Source organism: Danio rerio, chromosome 11 (assembly GCF_052040795.2).
Source record: "Danio rerio strain M-AB ecotype USA chromosome 11, GRCz13ab, whole genome shotgun sequence".
In the NCBI taxonomy this organism is placed as follows: domain Eukaryota; kingdom Metazoa; phylum Chordata; class Actinopteri; order Cypriniformes; family Danionidae; genus Danio; species Danio rerio.
The window spans coordinates 6,249,114-6,266,356 of record NC_141031.1 but is presented as its reverse complement, the minus strand read 5'-3'; the positions used below and the strand labels follow the sequence as shown (position 1 = coordinate 6,266,356).

At 36.9% G+C, this 17,243-nt stretch overlaps 2 protein-coding genes across 6 annotated transcripts in view; both read right to left on the bottom strand.

Moving 5' to 3' along the window:
- The window catches only part of ranbp3a (RAN binding protein 3a), a 1,280,039-nt gene that overhangs the window by 1,029,284 nt on the left and 233,512 nt on the right, over window positions 1-17,243 (bottom strand). The window lies entirely within an intron of this gene.
- tax1bp3 (Tax1 (human T-cell leukemia virus type I) binding protein 3) lies at window positions 7,460-15,624 on the bottom strand. Its single transcript, NM_213470.1, is given in 4 exon segments — window positions 7,460-8,341; window positions 11,750-11,827; window positions 12,579-12,698; window positions 15,471-15,624. Coding segments are annotated over 4 exon segments (378 nt in total). The 5' UTR covers window positions 15,510-15,624; the 3' UTR covers window positions 7,460-8,200.

Here is a 17,243-nt window from a genome sequence, read left to right as displayed (position 1 = left end):
ATGTTTAGAAATGTGTTGAAAAAAATCCGTAAAACAGAAATTGGGGAAAAGAATAAACAGGAGGGTGAATAATTCTGACTTCAACTGTATATCATTATATAGGGGGGGTAGACATTTTATTTAAATCAAAATTGAATCATCTTGATTGTTTGTCTTGTTATTGTAATTATGTTTTTTAATGTCAGTTATACATCTCCATGTAGTTTTCTGGCTAAACAGAACAAGACAAATTTGTTGCTGTCCTAATTTTAAGTTGAATCAAGTTGAAATTGCAAGTCACTTCAACTTACATAAATTAAACAGGCTTAAAACATCAAGATCACTTCGCATAACTTATAAAATAAAGTTGAAAGCTAAAGCATATGTTCATTCTTTTATTCATTCTCCTTCGGCTTAGTCCCTTTATTCATCAAGGGTTGCCACAGAAGAATGAACCGCCATCATATCCTGCATATGTTTTACGCAGCGGATGCCCTTCTAGCTGCAACCCAGTACTGGGAAACACATTTAATCAGTGACCTTGCTGTGAGGTGACAGACGCTACCGTGTCACCCAAAAGTATTTGTTGTGAAGACAGTTTTGATCATGTAAGTTTTACAGTGTATTTAAGTAGGTTATTCTATATATTGTACATGTGAGTCTCCATAAAACATATTTTTAAAATCGAAAATATATTTGAATTTCCACCTTCATACACAGTGGCGGTCAAGAAGAGGTTTCCCAGTGTGTGCAGAGGAGTAGTCCAGCACATATTCAGTCCTGGAGCACCCTTGTCCTGCAGAGTTTAGCTCCTACTCTTATTAATCACATGTGCTTGTAGCTTTCTAGAGATCTTGAGGACACTTATTACATTGTTTAGATGTGTAACTGCAGTGTGTAGATGCCATTATTGATTAGTTTAAACATCAGAACAGAGATGCAATCGATTTAAATTGTCTTCCTTATTCCTTAAATTTGTAGGACATTTATATTTATCTAGAGTTTTTGTCATAAGCTCTGGTTATTATTAGACCCAGGTTATTGTCTGCCAAATTAAATTTTATTTAAAGCTGTAGTTCTGCTACTGTGTAGTGGTATAAGCACGAGACAAATATTCAGTATATCTCATTACCATGACAACATGATTGCTCGCACTTGTTGAGGTCCAGCGATTGGATCATTCTCTCTCTCTCTCTCTCTCTCTCTCTCTCTCTCTCTCTGTGTGTGACCTTCTGCTCCAATCTTCCCACTCACCACCTACACAGTGTATTAGGTCTGTTGTAGTGTATCAACTGTTCTCGCTCTTTTTCATTCCCAGTGGACCTCTAAGAAACCTGAAATTTTCATCTAGCATATACATTAATAGCTTAGCTTTCAGTTTTGGCCTAAATTATTAGAACACTTGGCATACTTAAGAGTTTTTAGTATTTTTTTTTTATAAATTGGCCATTACAATACCCATGAAACGAATTAAATACCTATTAAATCATCATCAAAGATATATACACTATATATATATATATATATATATATATATATATATATATATATATATATATATATATATATATATATATATATATACATACATACACTATACATGTATATATATACACTAGATAGTGCCGCCAGTTAAAACAGCACTGCCATATTTGTACAGTGCTCCCAGGACAAAAGTCATTCAACTGTGACTTCAGCGCTGTGTAAGGGTGTAGTAAGGAGCAAACAAAGAAAAAGCATAGGCAGAAAATTACATAGGTTAGATTGTGTTTACTACGTTTTTGTATGTTATGAACTTCTTGAAAGAAAGATCATAGTCCAAATAAAGCCGTTCAAAAGCATAAACAAACAGGGAAAAATAAAAACATGAATCACAAAATACAGAAAACTGTAAATGTATGGATATTTTTTACAATGTAGACATCAATATCACCTTTTTGGAAAGGAGTGTAATACTGCTGGTTAAAGTTTACATACTGTCCACCCTATACACAACCTCTTACCTTTTCTGATTTTGAGTGTTATGTAATAACAAGCTGTTTTGGAACGATGATTATTGTGCTTTACAAATCAAATTGAACTGAATTAAATTAAGATAACTCAAGCATGCAATTTAGCCTAGGTCTTATTCTTAAGCCTGTTTACTGTTTTGGCAAGTACTTTGATAAATTAAGAAAATACAGTGTGTTTGTGTGTGTGTGTGTGTGGGGGGGGGTTATATTTATATCCTATTTATATATATATAAATAATAAGGATATATACAGGATCTAAATATAAATGATTAAAATATTACAAAACATATTAATTTCTAGCCTACACGAAGATTTAAAAACCACTGCCTTACTTTCTTCATCTCGGGAGGCTTTTTCAGTTCATTCAATTTGCTTTTATAATGTTATTATTATTAGCAGTATTATTTATCATATCCATATTTATATTTGTTTTATTAAAAACAAGCTTAGATTTGTCCACCTGTCAGGTTTTAGACCATATGGGGCATAGCAGGTGTATTTGGAAATAACTCAGTATTTTGACCACACTTTGTTTTTATTGTTCATTTATTCGTTTGCTGGAAATTAGAACTGAATTTAGAAAATAGTTTTGAAACAAATCTTTGCGCTTAACAAACCAAAATAATTATTTATAGACTAATTGATGTGTGTGCGGTAAGGTTTCCCTATCCACAAGAGCAAAAGTGAAAGTGAACTTACTTTACTTCAAAATGCGCTTATGGCGTGACACACCTGGCTCTTAAAGGGAATGGGAGATGAGACTCTGATTGGTTTATTCTCAAAACACAACTATAACTCATTAAGAAAATAAACTCAACCCTTTTAGACCATGCGCCATGGCGCAAAGCGGAATTTCCCTTCCTTAAATTAGCAAAAATGCGTTCTGACACGCCCTGAAAGAGTTTGCGCCCTGCGTTTTGCACTCTGCGCATGGACCGTCAGAATAGAGCCCCTAGTCATTTTGCATAAGTTGCATCTATAGAGAGAACTTTGGTTTCAAAACAGATGCTGACATGACACAGACCTGTGACATCTCTGCTGACCATAGCAAGCTGGCTGAGAGCCAAGAATAACAGGGCCACCTAGAGTAAAAACCTATCCTAAAATGGTTAAAAGTTAAAATGAGACACCTAGGGGTGTGTCAAATAACATGTATAAAGATTGTGAAAAACACAGAGACTTTAGAAAGAAAGAGAGAACCAAAGATAGGAATTGTCCAGGAGAGACTTAAGAATGCTCTGGGGTCTGCTCTGCTCTTTCTCGGCTTTATTATGGAGAATAAAGTCTATTTTCTGATATTCGAAACCTCCGGTCTGATAATTTCTAATTGATAAGAAGTCGAATCACGACAAATGTCCACCCTGGTTTCATCTTCATCAACCTGATAGTGTAAATGTTGGACTGGAGCAGTAATCTTCATTCACAATGATGAAGGGCAGAGGGTTGCTGAAGAACTACTGAAAGATTTCCGCTGCAGTCTGGGCTTTCACTCCATTTCTTCATGTGTTCAATACTTTTTCCTGTGTCATTTCAATTTATAACGCATAACTTTATTTGTAATCTAATTAATATTGTTTTTGTCAACAGTACCATTAAAAGTATTTTTTTTTTTTGAGTAAAATGGTGATGAGTTGAACACTTATTTCCCCCACTGTACATGCAAGTATATTAAAAAATGTAAATGCTCTGAGCTTTGTGTTCTTTTAACTTAAACATAGATGATATTGTTATAAAAGTGCAGCCTCATTAAATAAATGTTAAGGTAAAAATGTGTTGCTTTCATGGAGAATGTTGGACTGACTTGTATAATATCCTTTCATGAAAGGTGCATGTTTGATCCTTTTGGCGAATAAGGACTAAGCGCATTTCTCATTTGTGAAAAGTGACAGCAGCAGATTGCATTGCTATGGTAACACAATGGGTCTGCTAGAGTGTGGGTGGTATGTTGCATACATGTTCTACATTTAGCTACTGTAATTACACATTCAGTGCTAAGAAACAGTCATGAAAGGCATTACTACTAAATGATTTGAGCACGGTTATTATGATATGATAAAATTATTATTAGAAAGTACTAACCAAGTAGTGACAAATTATTATGTCATTGTATATAGTTAGGAGTCTAATGTATATTTCTGAAGTCAATAGTGAAATCAGACTCCGAAAACAGAAACAATTGAAACACTAAAAGATGTTTCAGTTGTTAACTAGGCTACATTAGTTAACGTTAACTAGCTAACATGTACAAAGTAAGAAATACTGTATAACAAATGAATGCTCACTGAGATTAAGTACATCCAGGATCACAGAATAAACACCAACATAAGCCTGAAGGACTTTATTCTTTGATCCTCCTGGATGTACTGAAATTTTAAGAAGATCTACATCGACTGCACTGATATTGAGATGTTTCAGCAGAGTAACTGGAGTTCACCTGTGGTCAATTCAGTTGATTGGACATGATTTGAAAGGGCACACACCTGTCTATATAAGGTCCCAGGGTTGACTCTGCATGCCAAAGCACAAACCAAGCATGAAGACGAAGGAATTGCCTGTAGACCTCAGAGACAGCATTGTCTCAATGCACAAGGCTGGGGAAGATTACAGAAAAAATTTCTGCTGCTCTGAAAGTTCCAATAAGCACAGCGGCCTCCATCATCCATAAGTGGAAGATGTTTGGAACCACCAGGACCCTACCTAGAGCTGGTGTGGTGAGTGATCGGGGGAGAAGGGCCTTAGTCAGGGAGGTGATTAATAAGCCGATGGTCACTCTGTCTGAGCTCCAGTGTTCTTCTGTGGAGAGAGGAAAACCTTTCAGAAGGAAAACCATCTGTGCAGCAATCCACCAATCAGGCCTGTATGGTAGAGTGACCAGACGGAAGACACTCCCTGCCTGGAATTTGCCAAAAGGCATCTGAAGAACTCTCAGACTATAAGAAACTAAATTCTCTGGTCTGATGAGACTAAAATTGAACTCTTTAGAGTGAATGCCAGGCGATACGTTAGGAGACAACCAGGCACTGCTCATCACCAGGCTAATAGATGTAGAATGTTCTTTAGCAGCAGGATCTGGAAGACTAGTCAGGATAGAGGGAAAGATGAATGCAGCAATGTACAAAGACATCCTGAATGAAAACCTGCTTCAGAGTGCTCTTGACCCCAGACTACGGCGACGATTCATCTTCCAGCAGGACAATGACCCAAAGCACACTGCCAAAATAACAATAAAGTGGCTTCACAACAAAGTAAATGTCCTTGAGTGGCCCAGGCAGAGCCCAGACCTAAATCTTATTGAGCATCTATGGAGAACAATTCCTTCGTCTTCATGCTTGGTTTGTGCTTTGACATGCAGAGTCAACCCTGGGACCTTATATAGACAGGTGTATGCCTTTTCAAATCATGTCTAATTAACTGAATTGACTACAGGTGAACTCTATGGCTGTACACAGTCGCTTCCCATCCACCCTGGTAGAGCTTGAGAGGTACTGCAAAGAGGAATGGGCAAACAATTCCCAAAGACAGGTGTGCCAAGCTTGTGGCATCATATTCAAAAAGACTTGAGGCTGTAATTGCTGCCAAAGGTGCATCAACAAAGTATTGAGCAAAGGCTGTGAAAACTTATGTGCATGTGATTTTTCAGGTTTTTTTAGTTTTAATAAATTTGCAATAATTTCAAAAACTCTTTTTTTCACATTGTCATTATGGGGTATTGTGTGTAGAATGTTGAGGAAATCAATGAATTTAATCTATTTTGGAATAAGGCTGTGACTAATTTTTTTTTGAAAAACTGAAGCGCTCTATGAATACTTTCCACATGCACTGTATTTAGGGGCATTAGGTGCAGTTTGGGATCCATCCTTTTTCTTTTAGACCAAAGCACCCAAAACAGCCACTCATATTTAACTGTGTAAAGGGGTGAACCACCACAGTATACACCATAACACATACTAAGCGAATGTTTTCATAGGAATGCACTAATTGCAGAGACGCATGGTTCGTTTCCAAAACAAAACCCAATTTTATTTTTGTACCCCTACCCCTTCCCCTTGGCCCTTACAACCGAGGGTTAAGGGGAAGGGCTTAAAAATTTACCCTTAAGAATTGGAAGAGCACTACAGCACCTGCACACGTCATCATATGTCCTCGCGATCATTTGCTTCATATGAGATCAGACGATGGCGACTGCTGTAGTTATTCCAGTTGTGCTATTTATTGGTATTTATCTTCAGGAAATTACTGAAGGCATATATTATGTTATCATAATGATATAATGTGACAATAAGATCGTAACTGAACTGTGCATTTACACCCCTGCTGAAAAATCCAGCTTAAACCAGCCTAGGCTGGTTGGCTGGTTTTAGCTGGTTGACCAGGCAGGTTTTTAGAAGGGTTTTGGCCATTTCTGGATATAGCTGGTTTTGGCTAGACTCCCAGTTTGGCTAGGCTGGTCAAGCTGGTTTTAGCTGGTCATCTCCCAGCCTGACCAGCTAAGACCAGGCTGGAAGTGGCTGGAAACCAGCCTGAAAGTGGCCAAAACCCCTCGAAAACCAGCCTGGTCGACCAGCTAAAACCAGCCAACCAGCCTAGGCTGGTTTAAGCTGGATTTTTCAGCAGGGACAGTGGCCATATTCATCTGTAAACACACCAAAACAACATTAACATTAAAAAGCCCATTCTCAGCCACTAGACTTTTCTGACAGGGTATTCGAGTGTCAGAATGTTGTGGGACTGCTGTACAGGAGTTATTATTAGGGAATATTGATCGCGAAATTTAGCAATCCTTTTTTTGTGTGTTTTTTTTTTAAAGCCTGACGGTAAACCACGAACGCGGTTATGAATACATATGTTTGTTTGTCGTAAAAATTCATAATAATGACAAAAAATATTAATTTGTGGATCTCCTTACTTCCAGGTTCAGCAATAATGCCGTTGTGGCTGGTGTATTCTGGAAAATTTTCTTACCCCTTGGTTTGGAGTGTGGTCCTGAAAAATCTTCATTCAAAGAGCTATTCACCCCTTCCCCTTAGCCCTACGCCTTCAAGCTAAAGAATATTGGGACACCCCTACCCCTTGATTGGGCCTTAATGTGAGCCACCATTGTACATATACCTGTATGTATGAGGGCGTAGTCTCACATGTAAATTCTACTCTGAAACATATATTGGCTCATTAATAGCATAACATTATATTGGACGACAGAAATATAACCCAATTTTTACAGCTATATCTGGTTGTATGCTCACCTTTGCCTTCAAACATTAAAGAGATAAAAGTAGTCTGAAGCACAAAACTGCCTGGATAAACAGCAAAAGGTCAGGAAATAGATTTGTTGCTCTGAAATGTCATCATCTTCGAGCTTAACATGAAGAACATTTGGACAGAAGTCATTCAGGAACTCAAAGCTGAAACAGAAAACACTCAATAGTTCATTACTGTCTGCATTACAATAAAAAAAACAATAAGCATGTGCTAGAATATTCCTTTATTCGATGTGAAAATATATCCGCATACAATCAAACGCCAAAAAATCAGTTATCAAAAACATTTTCAATAGGAAAAATGACAGAAGTCTATGTAATACAAAATTGCAGTTTTCTCACTTGTGCACAATCTAGATGAAGGCAATAGTGTTAATTAATTACAAAAACAGTTGTCAAAGTTACATAAACCGAAGAAAAGTAAAGTAGTTAGTGGTCATTAAAGTACAGACGTATTCTGTCTGTTATAACACAATGATAATAAGCAGGCTTTAAGAGAAGTAAAGGTGTATATGTTAATGAAGCAAAAAGAAATGAGGTGAACACAATTCACTGTAGCCCTTGAAACCAATGAATGAAATGATATGGAGTACATGATACATCCAGGAGTATATGCAGTACAGACAGTGTAGTCGTTTGGTATAAAGGTATAAAGTATTCATACATTGAAATTAGTATAACACATTGCAAATGCATCCATCAGTCTTTACAATGTACTCTGTGACTGATCATTCGCGCAAATACTTGTATAATAAAAGTTCAGTACATCAAATTGATACGAAACATTTTTCTGATTGACTGAAAGTCCTTGATAGTCCATATGAAGTGTTCTTGGCTTCGCTCTTTGGCTAAGGGAGGCTGTTTTTTTTATTAGTTCCAACATGCTTTGAACATGTGATTAACCAATAAGGACATTCGATTAGCTCAAATGAGTTTGTTTGGGATTTGCATTAGCGTTGCATCATGGACTGTCTGACTACTTCCTCTAGGGATTTTCTAGAGATAAGCAGCCTGACCACATCTTCTTTCTTCTTGGTGAGCCTTTTTCGTGCCTGATCATGCGTCACCATGGTCATGTCCCAGCCATTCACCTGGAATTAATATGGATTTGATTTAAAAACAAAAAAAAGTTAGACAAAGATACAAGACTGTTTACTAAACGTTAATAAGGGAAAGAACTCCAATCTCACGAAGCACTGTAAGGGTGCATTGCGGCTAGCACTTTTGATGCGCACACGGGTTCGTTTGATGTCAGAATACGGTTCGTTTAGCCAGTGTGAACGTTGTCTTCTGAACTCAGGTGCGCACTTGTGAACAGTCCCAGAGTCCGAGAGGTGGTCTGGGGTACGGTTCGTTCAAACTCTGATACGGTTTACTTCTAATATGAATGTAATCGTACCAAATAACGGAAAGAAACCCCGAATGCAATCATCCCAAATAACGGAAGTGAACCCCCAACTGTACAACAAATTGTAGTTTTCATAACGTTAATTCGTGTGTGTGTGTGTGTGTGTGTGTGTGTGTGTGTGTGTGTGTGTGTGTGTGTTTGTATAGCTGTGTATCACCTAACTTGACAACAAGAGGGACTGACCCACAAACAGTGATAATGTCTGCATGATAACATCGCGTGTTCTGAACATTTTGAATATTTTTTCCAAGACTTCACACTTAGCTGATGATTGATTTTGAAGCTTGTTTGGCATGCTATCCCGGGAGAGAGCCATGAGCTTATAAGATCCTCGAGCCCGGGGCTCCCTCCCGTTTGCAGGGCAAGAGGGGAGTTTGAGCTCAGGTAGATCTGGAGAACTCCCCTGCTGTAGTAGCTACTGAACAAATAGTGATTGCTCTAAAGAGATAACTACTTACTAGGAGCATGCTGGTGCCGATTCAATTAACTTAAGTTGCATGTTTTTAGACGATGGGAGGAAACCAGGGAACCCGGGGGAATCCCACGTGAGCACTGAGAAAATGTGTAAACTCCACACAGACATGTCGGCTGACTTGGTAAGGACTAGAATCAGTGACGTTCTTGCAGTGAGGCAACAGTGCTAACCACTGGGCCACCCTGCCACCCATTTAGGCAAAGGAGGAGGAGTAGGGGTGGAAGGGGGGATTCTTCAAAACGAAGATGGCTGTTATATGGAACTTAGGGTATTTATAGTGGCTTAGGAATCGTCTGATTGGTGAATCATAAATTGCATAATGCAGGACCAGCTGCAAGCAGTCATAAGCACGTGATCCTCTAGAAATTTGTTTATAAATAAACTTCACTTAGTGAGAGACAGATTCAAGTGGCTTTCTGTATTTTGGTTTTGATAACAAAACCAAAAGATTCAATAAAAGCAGAACCATGATATGCGGACGTCTACATTTTAGAGCTTTGCTTTAAGTGGCTGTCACCTAGCAACAGCTGTACAAAAAAAAAAAAAAACGCACAACAGCAGCTTGATGACGCAAGAGTACCGGGGTTCAGAAGGAAACAACCAACCAAGGGGGGACTATCGAACTTGAGTTCGAACCAGGCATTTGGACCAAGTGTGAAAGTACCCTAAATGACACAACCAATGAAAAAACACTTAAAGATGCAGTATGTAAGTTTGACACCCAGTGGTTGAACTGGGTATTGAATTCCTGGATCAAAACATACGCAAGCGCAAATTGCAAGGTTGAGAACCAACAGCTTAAACGCTGGTTTAAGGCTGATTTAAATCATGTTCTAAAAAAAAAAGCAATGGAGTTTGAATGCCATTTGACTTTTCCTCAGTTCTGGTCACATGGAATGCCTTTTAGCAGAGGCTATCAGGGCATGTCTCATTTATTTTGTAAGCCACACCCATCTACCAATTATCCAATCAGTTCCCAGGAACATAATAATGCATAACCCCCATTTTTATCCAATAATTATTTCAATTGGATGTAGGTCACTATATTGGAAAAAAGGTCATCTTCCATTTATTGCAGACCTTTAGAGACACAAAAATGGCACCCTAAACTCTTGCATTCTCCCTCAAAGTCCGAATTTTTGTGATGTGATGCCACTTACTGTCAGGATATGATTTTGAGACAGCTAAATTGATGATTGAGACATTCTACTATGTTGTGGACTTAACAGATAACAGCACAGCCATTGTCAGTTTGCAGGACCACAAATGTGGCATTTAGAACAGGGCCAAAATTACGTCACAGCGCCCCCTGATGGAGATGTATTAACAAAATCAACACTGAGCATTCTGATATTATAAAGCCAGTTGCACAAATCCAATTAGTTTTTTTTACCCAGGTCAGTTTGTATTTAGTTTGAGAAAACTATGAGTTTGGATTTTTTTTGATCAGGCTTTATTCTGGGTTAAGGATTATGAAACAAATATGGACTAATCTGCTGTGAGTAAAGGGATGTGTATCTGATGCAACAATGCCACTCCCAGTCCCTGTGTGGCTTTTTTGCTCCAAATTAAAATCTTTTACATTAAAAGTACTTGGAGTCAAAATAGTTTTGTTGCCAATAATTTGTTTACATCATAAAAATTATAATAATTTATATTTTATACTTTCAAACTTTGGAATTGTTAATATTACTAATGACTTTAAATTAATATTCACATTTAGATATTAATATAAATTACAAAAATGTTAAAATGGCTGTTGTTAACCTACATTAGTAAAATTGCTATAATAATATAGATAACAAGTTATCTTTTCAAACATTTTCTGTATCAACAGCATTTATTTTGGCCTTGTAAATGCGTTTAAATTCATTATATTTCTGATAATGATATTTCTTATCTTGATATTTCTTATCAGATGTGACTCTCTTGTGAGAACTGAATCAAACTGAGGGCGTACTCACACTATGCACAGTTCCCTTGAACCGAGCCAAAGCATGCTTGTCCCCCCTCCTGTCTTACCTGTCTCCTGTCTTGCGTCTTTAATAATCTACGACAGTCATGTTTATTGAACAGTAAGAATGTATAATAAATCCATATGAAACAGTCCCTTAAAAGTCACGTCTCGTCCTCAGTTTCAGGCTTAGGCATGCTTTGCACTCACACTACAAGCATACCACGCCAAAGCCCAAGGGAACCGTGCTCTGGCACACCTCTAACAACTGGACTAGGGCTGGCCAACTGAACCGCGCCTGAGCCCCATTCAGAGCACTCACACTTCTCAAACGCTCCGGGAAACAGGCCTGGGCACAGTTCGGATAACAAAGTGTGAGTGCGCCCTGATTCTCACATGTGTTCTGTGATTGGCTGTTTGCTGCATGTGTCATACTTTTACGTGCACACCCGCCCAAGTTATTGACCAACTCTGGGTTAACACAGAAGGTTTATATAAAGCATTGTGAAACAATTGAACCTGATCTTTACCAGTTTGCATTTCTTTGGATTTGTCAACCCAAAACAAACTCTGCAACCCAGAGTTTATTCAACTGGTTTTATGCAACAGCCCTCTAAACAAAACCCCAGTAACTCTTAACCTGACAGTTTTGGATTTCTCACCTGCATGATTTTGTCTCCCACCCTGAGACCAGCCACTTCTGCAGGTCCACCTTCAGATACTCGTGTGACATAGATTCCCTGTGGAAAAAATAACGTTATAATAGTCATTTTTTAATACAAAGCACATACATCACACATACATTCCTGATGTTTGATGTTCTGACTCCAAACACGCCTTCTGATCTGTTTGCTATTTGAAATGGATACCATTTTGTGTAGTGTGATTTTTGACGACATGCATTAAAAATAGCTATGGATAGTTTACTGGTCAAACATTCATTTTCTTTTTGGCTTAGTCCCTTTATTAATCAGAGATTGCCACAGCAGAATAAACCGCCAACTTATCCAGCATATGTTTTACACTGCGGATGCCCTTCCAGCTGCAACTCAAACTCAAAGGTTTCCTCCGGGTGCTCTGATTTCCCCCACAGTCCAAAGACATGCGCTACAAGTGAATTGAATAAACTAAATTGGCCGTAGTGTATGTGTGTGAATGAGTGTGTATGGGTGTTCCCAGTGATGGATTGCAGCTGGAAGGGCATGCGCTGTGTAAAACACATGCTGGATAAGTTGGCAGTTCACTCCGCCGTGGCGACCCCAGATTAATAAAGGGACTAAGCCGAAAAAAATTATCCAAACAAATAAAATAAAAACCACACAAGAAATATGTTTTTGATTCATTAATAATAACAAGTGTAATTTCAACATTTGACCACTGAACTTTAATAAAACTAGTGGCCCTATGCTGAGTGACAGTAGCCTCAGCAACAAGAAAAAAAATGCTTCATCGTGAACAAAACTATTCATTTTACCAAACAGGAGTTCTCACCTTGTCTGCTTTATCTTCAGAAAATGGATTCTGGCTTGGATCTTGGTCGATTCCTCCTCCAATGCTAAATCCTAAAATTAGATTATCACCATCACGTAGTTTGAGAATCTCAATTCGTTGCTGAAATACAAAGAAAATGGCTGTAACATCTGAACTCATAATGACAACTGGAAATTCAGTAAAAAAATAAATAAATCTAAACTACGTTAATCGGTAATGCATACTTGGAAATTCTCGCATATTGAATATCTCGCATATTAAATATCTCGCATTTTGAATACTTGCAATTCAGACTCTATAACTCCCAGTTCAGACTTTATAACTCGCAATTCGATTCAACTTGCAATTCGATAAGTTGGCGCATCATTCCGCTGTGGTGACCCCTGATTAATAAAAGGACTAAGGACTAAGCAATTCTGACTTTATAAGCAAGTCTGACTTTATAACTCGCAGTTCTTACTTTATAACTGGCAATTCAGATTTTATAACTCGCAATTCGATTCGACTTGCAATTCGATAAGTTGGTGCATCATTCCGTTGTGGTGACCCCTGATTAATAAAAGAACTAAGGACTAAGCAATTCTGACTTTATAACTTGCAGTTCTGACTATATAACTTGCAATTCTGACTTTATAACTCGCAGTTCTGACTTTATAACTCAGAATTCTGACTTTATAACTACCAATTCTGACTTTATTACTCAGAATTCTGACTTTATAACTGGCAATTCTGACTTTATAAGCAATTCTGACTTTATAACTCGCAATTCTGACGTTATAACTTAGAATTCTGAATTTATAACTCGTAATTCTGACCTTATAACTCGCAATTTTGACTTTATAACTCGCAGTTCTGACATTATAACTCGCAATTCTGACTTTATAACTCGCAATTCTGACTTTATAACTCAGAATTCTGACTTTATAACTCGCAATTCTGACTTTATAACTCGCAATTCTGACTTTATAACTCTGAATTCTGACTTTATAACTGGCAATTCTGACTTTATAAGCAATTCTGACTTTATAAGCAATTCTGACTTTATAACTCACAATTCTGACTTATAACTCGCAATTCTGACTTTATAAGCAATTCTGACTTTATAACTCGCAATTCTGACTTTATAACTCCGAATTCTGACTTTATAACTGGCAATTCTGACTTTATAAGCAATTCTGACTCTATAAGCAATTCTGACTTTATAACTCACAATTCTGACTTTATAACTCGCAATTCTGACTTTATAACTCAGAATTCTGACTTTATAACTCGCAATTCTGACTTTATAAGCAATTCTGACTTTATAAGCAATTCTGACTTTATAACTCGCAATTCTGACATTATAACTCAGAATTCTGACTTTATAACTTGCAATTCTGACTTTATAAGCAATTCTGACTTTATAACTCGCAATTCTGACATTATAACTCAGAATTCTGACTTTATAACTCAGAATTCTGACTTTATAACTCGCAATTCTGACTTTGTAATTATTTTATTTTATTTTATTAGTATAAATACTAATACTACTAATACTTCCCTTCTTAGACTTTACAGACCTGAAACTTGCCTATAGCACTTATTCATTGTTGCTCTTAGCTGTGTAAATTGCTTCCTTGTCCTCATTTGTAAGTCGCTTTGGATAAAAGCGTCTGCTAAATGACAATGTAAATGTAAATGTAAATTTAGTTATTTTTATTAATTTTTTATTTAGTGGCGGGAACAGGCTTTTATAAGAACCAGCATGTAGAGTTTTATAATACAACAAAGCCACTTCACATTCCTTAACAAGAAGGATTAAAAGAGAAAAGAAAAAAGTAAATAAAAAAATAAACAAAACAGAGGAGAGGGTACATAGTTATCAGATGACATATAAATATATTACAAATGTTTTTCCCGAGTTAAGTTATTAACAAAAGTTATTAAATGCACTTTTACTATAGAAAATGCACATATACAAAAAAGTATGCAAAAATGTTGGAGGAGCATATATTAACTGTTTTAAATGCTTTTCTATTTTTAGACTTATTTTAATCTCTTTTTCTAGCACCACAGAGAGGTTTGCTTTTATTTTATTTACATAAAAATAAAATAAAGTTTATAGTAAAACTAGCATCTTTTAAAAAGCGATCCTTATAATAACCCCAAATCACCAAAGAATATTTACAAAAACCTTTAAAATATTGCTTGTGTTTTTAGTAGCTGCGATACAATCTTGGTAGTAAGCTCACTGTGATTTAAGACACATCCCACGGCACAACTGTGTGTAACCATATATGGCAGCACTACCTGAAGAAAACACATGAACCACACCTGCTTAAGGTTACATCACACCTGAGTGACATCAGAACAGTTTAAATAAAAAAAAATGAACAATTAAAGTCTATATTGTTATCGTGAGGTTTTACTTGGTTTCCAGACAGGGCTGGTAAGCTTTGTGTAAATGACATTAATGTTACATTTCAATGAAGCCCACTCATCCACTCTTTACTCGTAAAGTGTTAGACTTCGCTTAATAGTTATTGTTACATTATTTAATAATTAATATTAATCTAAGAAAACAATACAAATTTAAAAATGAGATATTTAAACAATTAACAATTGTTCACTTTGTTCGCACTGGCTAGCGTTAGCCTAGCATGCTAACCCTTACCATTTTTATCAGCTGTCACCTTAAACTCAAATAAACTTAACAAAACACTCCTGTCATGTCATAAATTAGCGATGGTTATTAAAAAGAGGTTACATTAGCTGCTTTCTTAGTCAAGCGACAAAAAACGAACCACTGGCGGAATTAAAAAACTGCAAAAGCAGTAACGTAACGTACAAAGCAGAGTCAGTCCAATGATGCTAGTGGATGCTAAAACTTTATCTTACTGGACGCAAACTCACCACGACAGCTGTGACGGGCTGACCAGGTATAAACGACATTTTCTTCTGCTTAAAAAGTTGTTAAATCTGCTGGAACTGTCGGGCTTTATTTCTGTGATTTTTTCTCTGATAATAATGTTAGGGTGTTCGGTTCCTCCCCTTTGGCTATGTGTGTGTCATGTTGGGGCTGGGCTGCATTACTCATACACACACCCTGCCCTCAAGTCTGCATTGCACTTATCTCGCATTATTCGTATTATTTTTTTTCGTTCATTCACTGAATCAAATGTGTATGATGTTGAGTATATGTGTATACTTATGTTGACTCGTTCACGGCCATATATATCTAAAATAGTGATTTCCATCATTTTGCTGTCATTTAGCCAAGCACCACCACTGACTCTCCAGCAGATGACAGTGTTTGATCAGCATTGATATAATGATTTACATTTTTGAAGGATTAAAATATTTCAAGGCAGTGTTACGATTCTTAATAATAAAATAATGTTAAATGATAATTTACATGATACAATAATGTAAAACACGTTTGAAGTTCTATATAGTCTTATTATTGTTGTTACACAAAAAATTATTTTCACTTCAGGTGACTCAATGGTTAGCACTGTCGCCTCACAGCAAGAAGATTGCTGGTTTGAGTTCCAGCTGGACCCGTTGGCATTTCTGTGTGAAGTTTGCATGTTCTCCCCGTGTTGGTGTGGGTTTCCTCTGGGTGCTCCGGTTTCCCCCTCAGTGCAAAGACATGCAGTATAGGTGAATTGAATGAGTTAAATTGACCGTAGTGTTTGTGTGTAAATGTGTGTTTCCCAGTTGGGTTGCGTCTGGAAGGATATCCGCTGATTAAAATATATGCTGGATAAGTCGGTAAGTTAATTCCTCTGTGACGACCCCTTATAAAATAAAGGGACTAAGCCGAAGGAAAATGAATGCATGAAGGTCAGCCTATCCTTAATGGTATTGTATGTGCGTTTGTAGTGCACTTCATATCTTATTTATATGTTTTTAAAAACTGCTCTGAATATTTGTGTGATAATCACATTTATGGATTATATTGTACACTTTTAATTTAAATTAAGAGTTTTTTTAATGCTTTTTTTTTGTAATTTAATGAAATGTATTCATGTGTTTGTAAAATTTTAAGTAGTTTTTATGCATGTGATTTAAAGAAATACATGTTTTTGTGTTGATGACATACTGAAGCGCATTTAAAGTACTTGACTATAGAATTGCAAATGGCATACGTTTAAATACAGTATTATGTTCACATTTGTTCTATACTGTTATGCTTATTTTAATATTTTAGTTGCATTCATTCATTCATTTTTCTTCAGCTTAGTCCCTTTATTTATTAGGGGTTGCCACAGCGGAATGAACTGCCAACCCATCCAGAATATTCAGCATGGTTGCCCACAGAAGCTGAAGCCCTGCTCACACTGTGGAGATTTCAGGAGATTTTCATCTGAGACGAATTTGGAAAATCCTAAAAGATTCCTGAACTCCATGGCTAAAATCTGTGGTCTTTGATCGTTGGTTTGACATGTTCACTGAAAGCTGCTTAATGGCCATTGCTATCAGCTTTTCCCTCTGATGAAGTTCTGGCAGTTTCAGAAGGTTTCAGACACTTTCCTGCAGTGTGACAACAGCTGAGATGAACGTGAATCCAAGAACCAATAGGAGCGCAGAATCAGATGACGCAACCCATGAAACAATTCAAATGACCGCGGGGAAATGTCAAAACAGTTTTTTTCTTGCTGGTTTTATTATTGAGGCATGCTG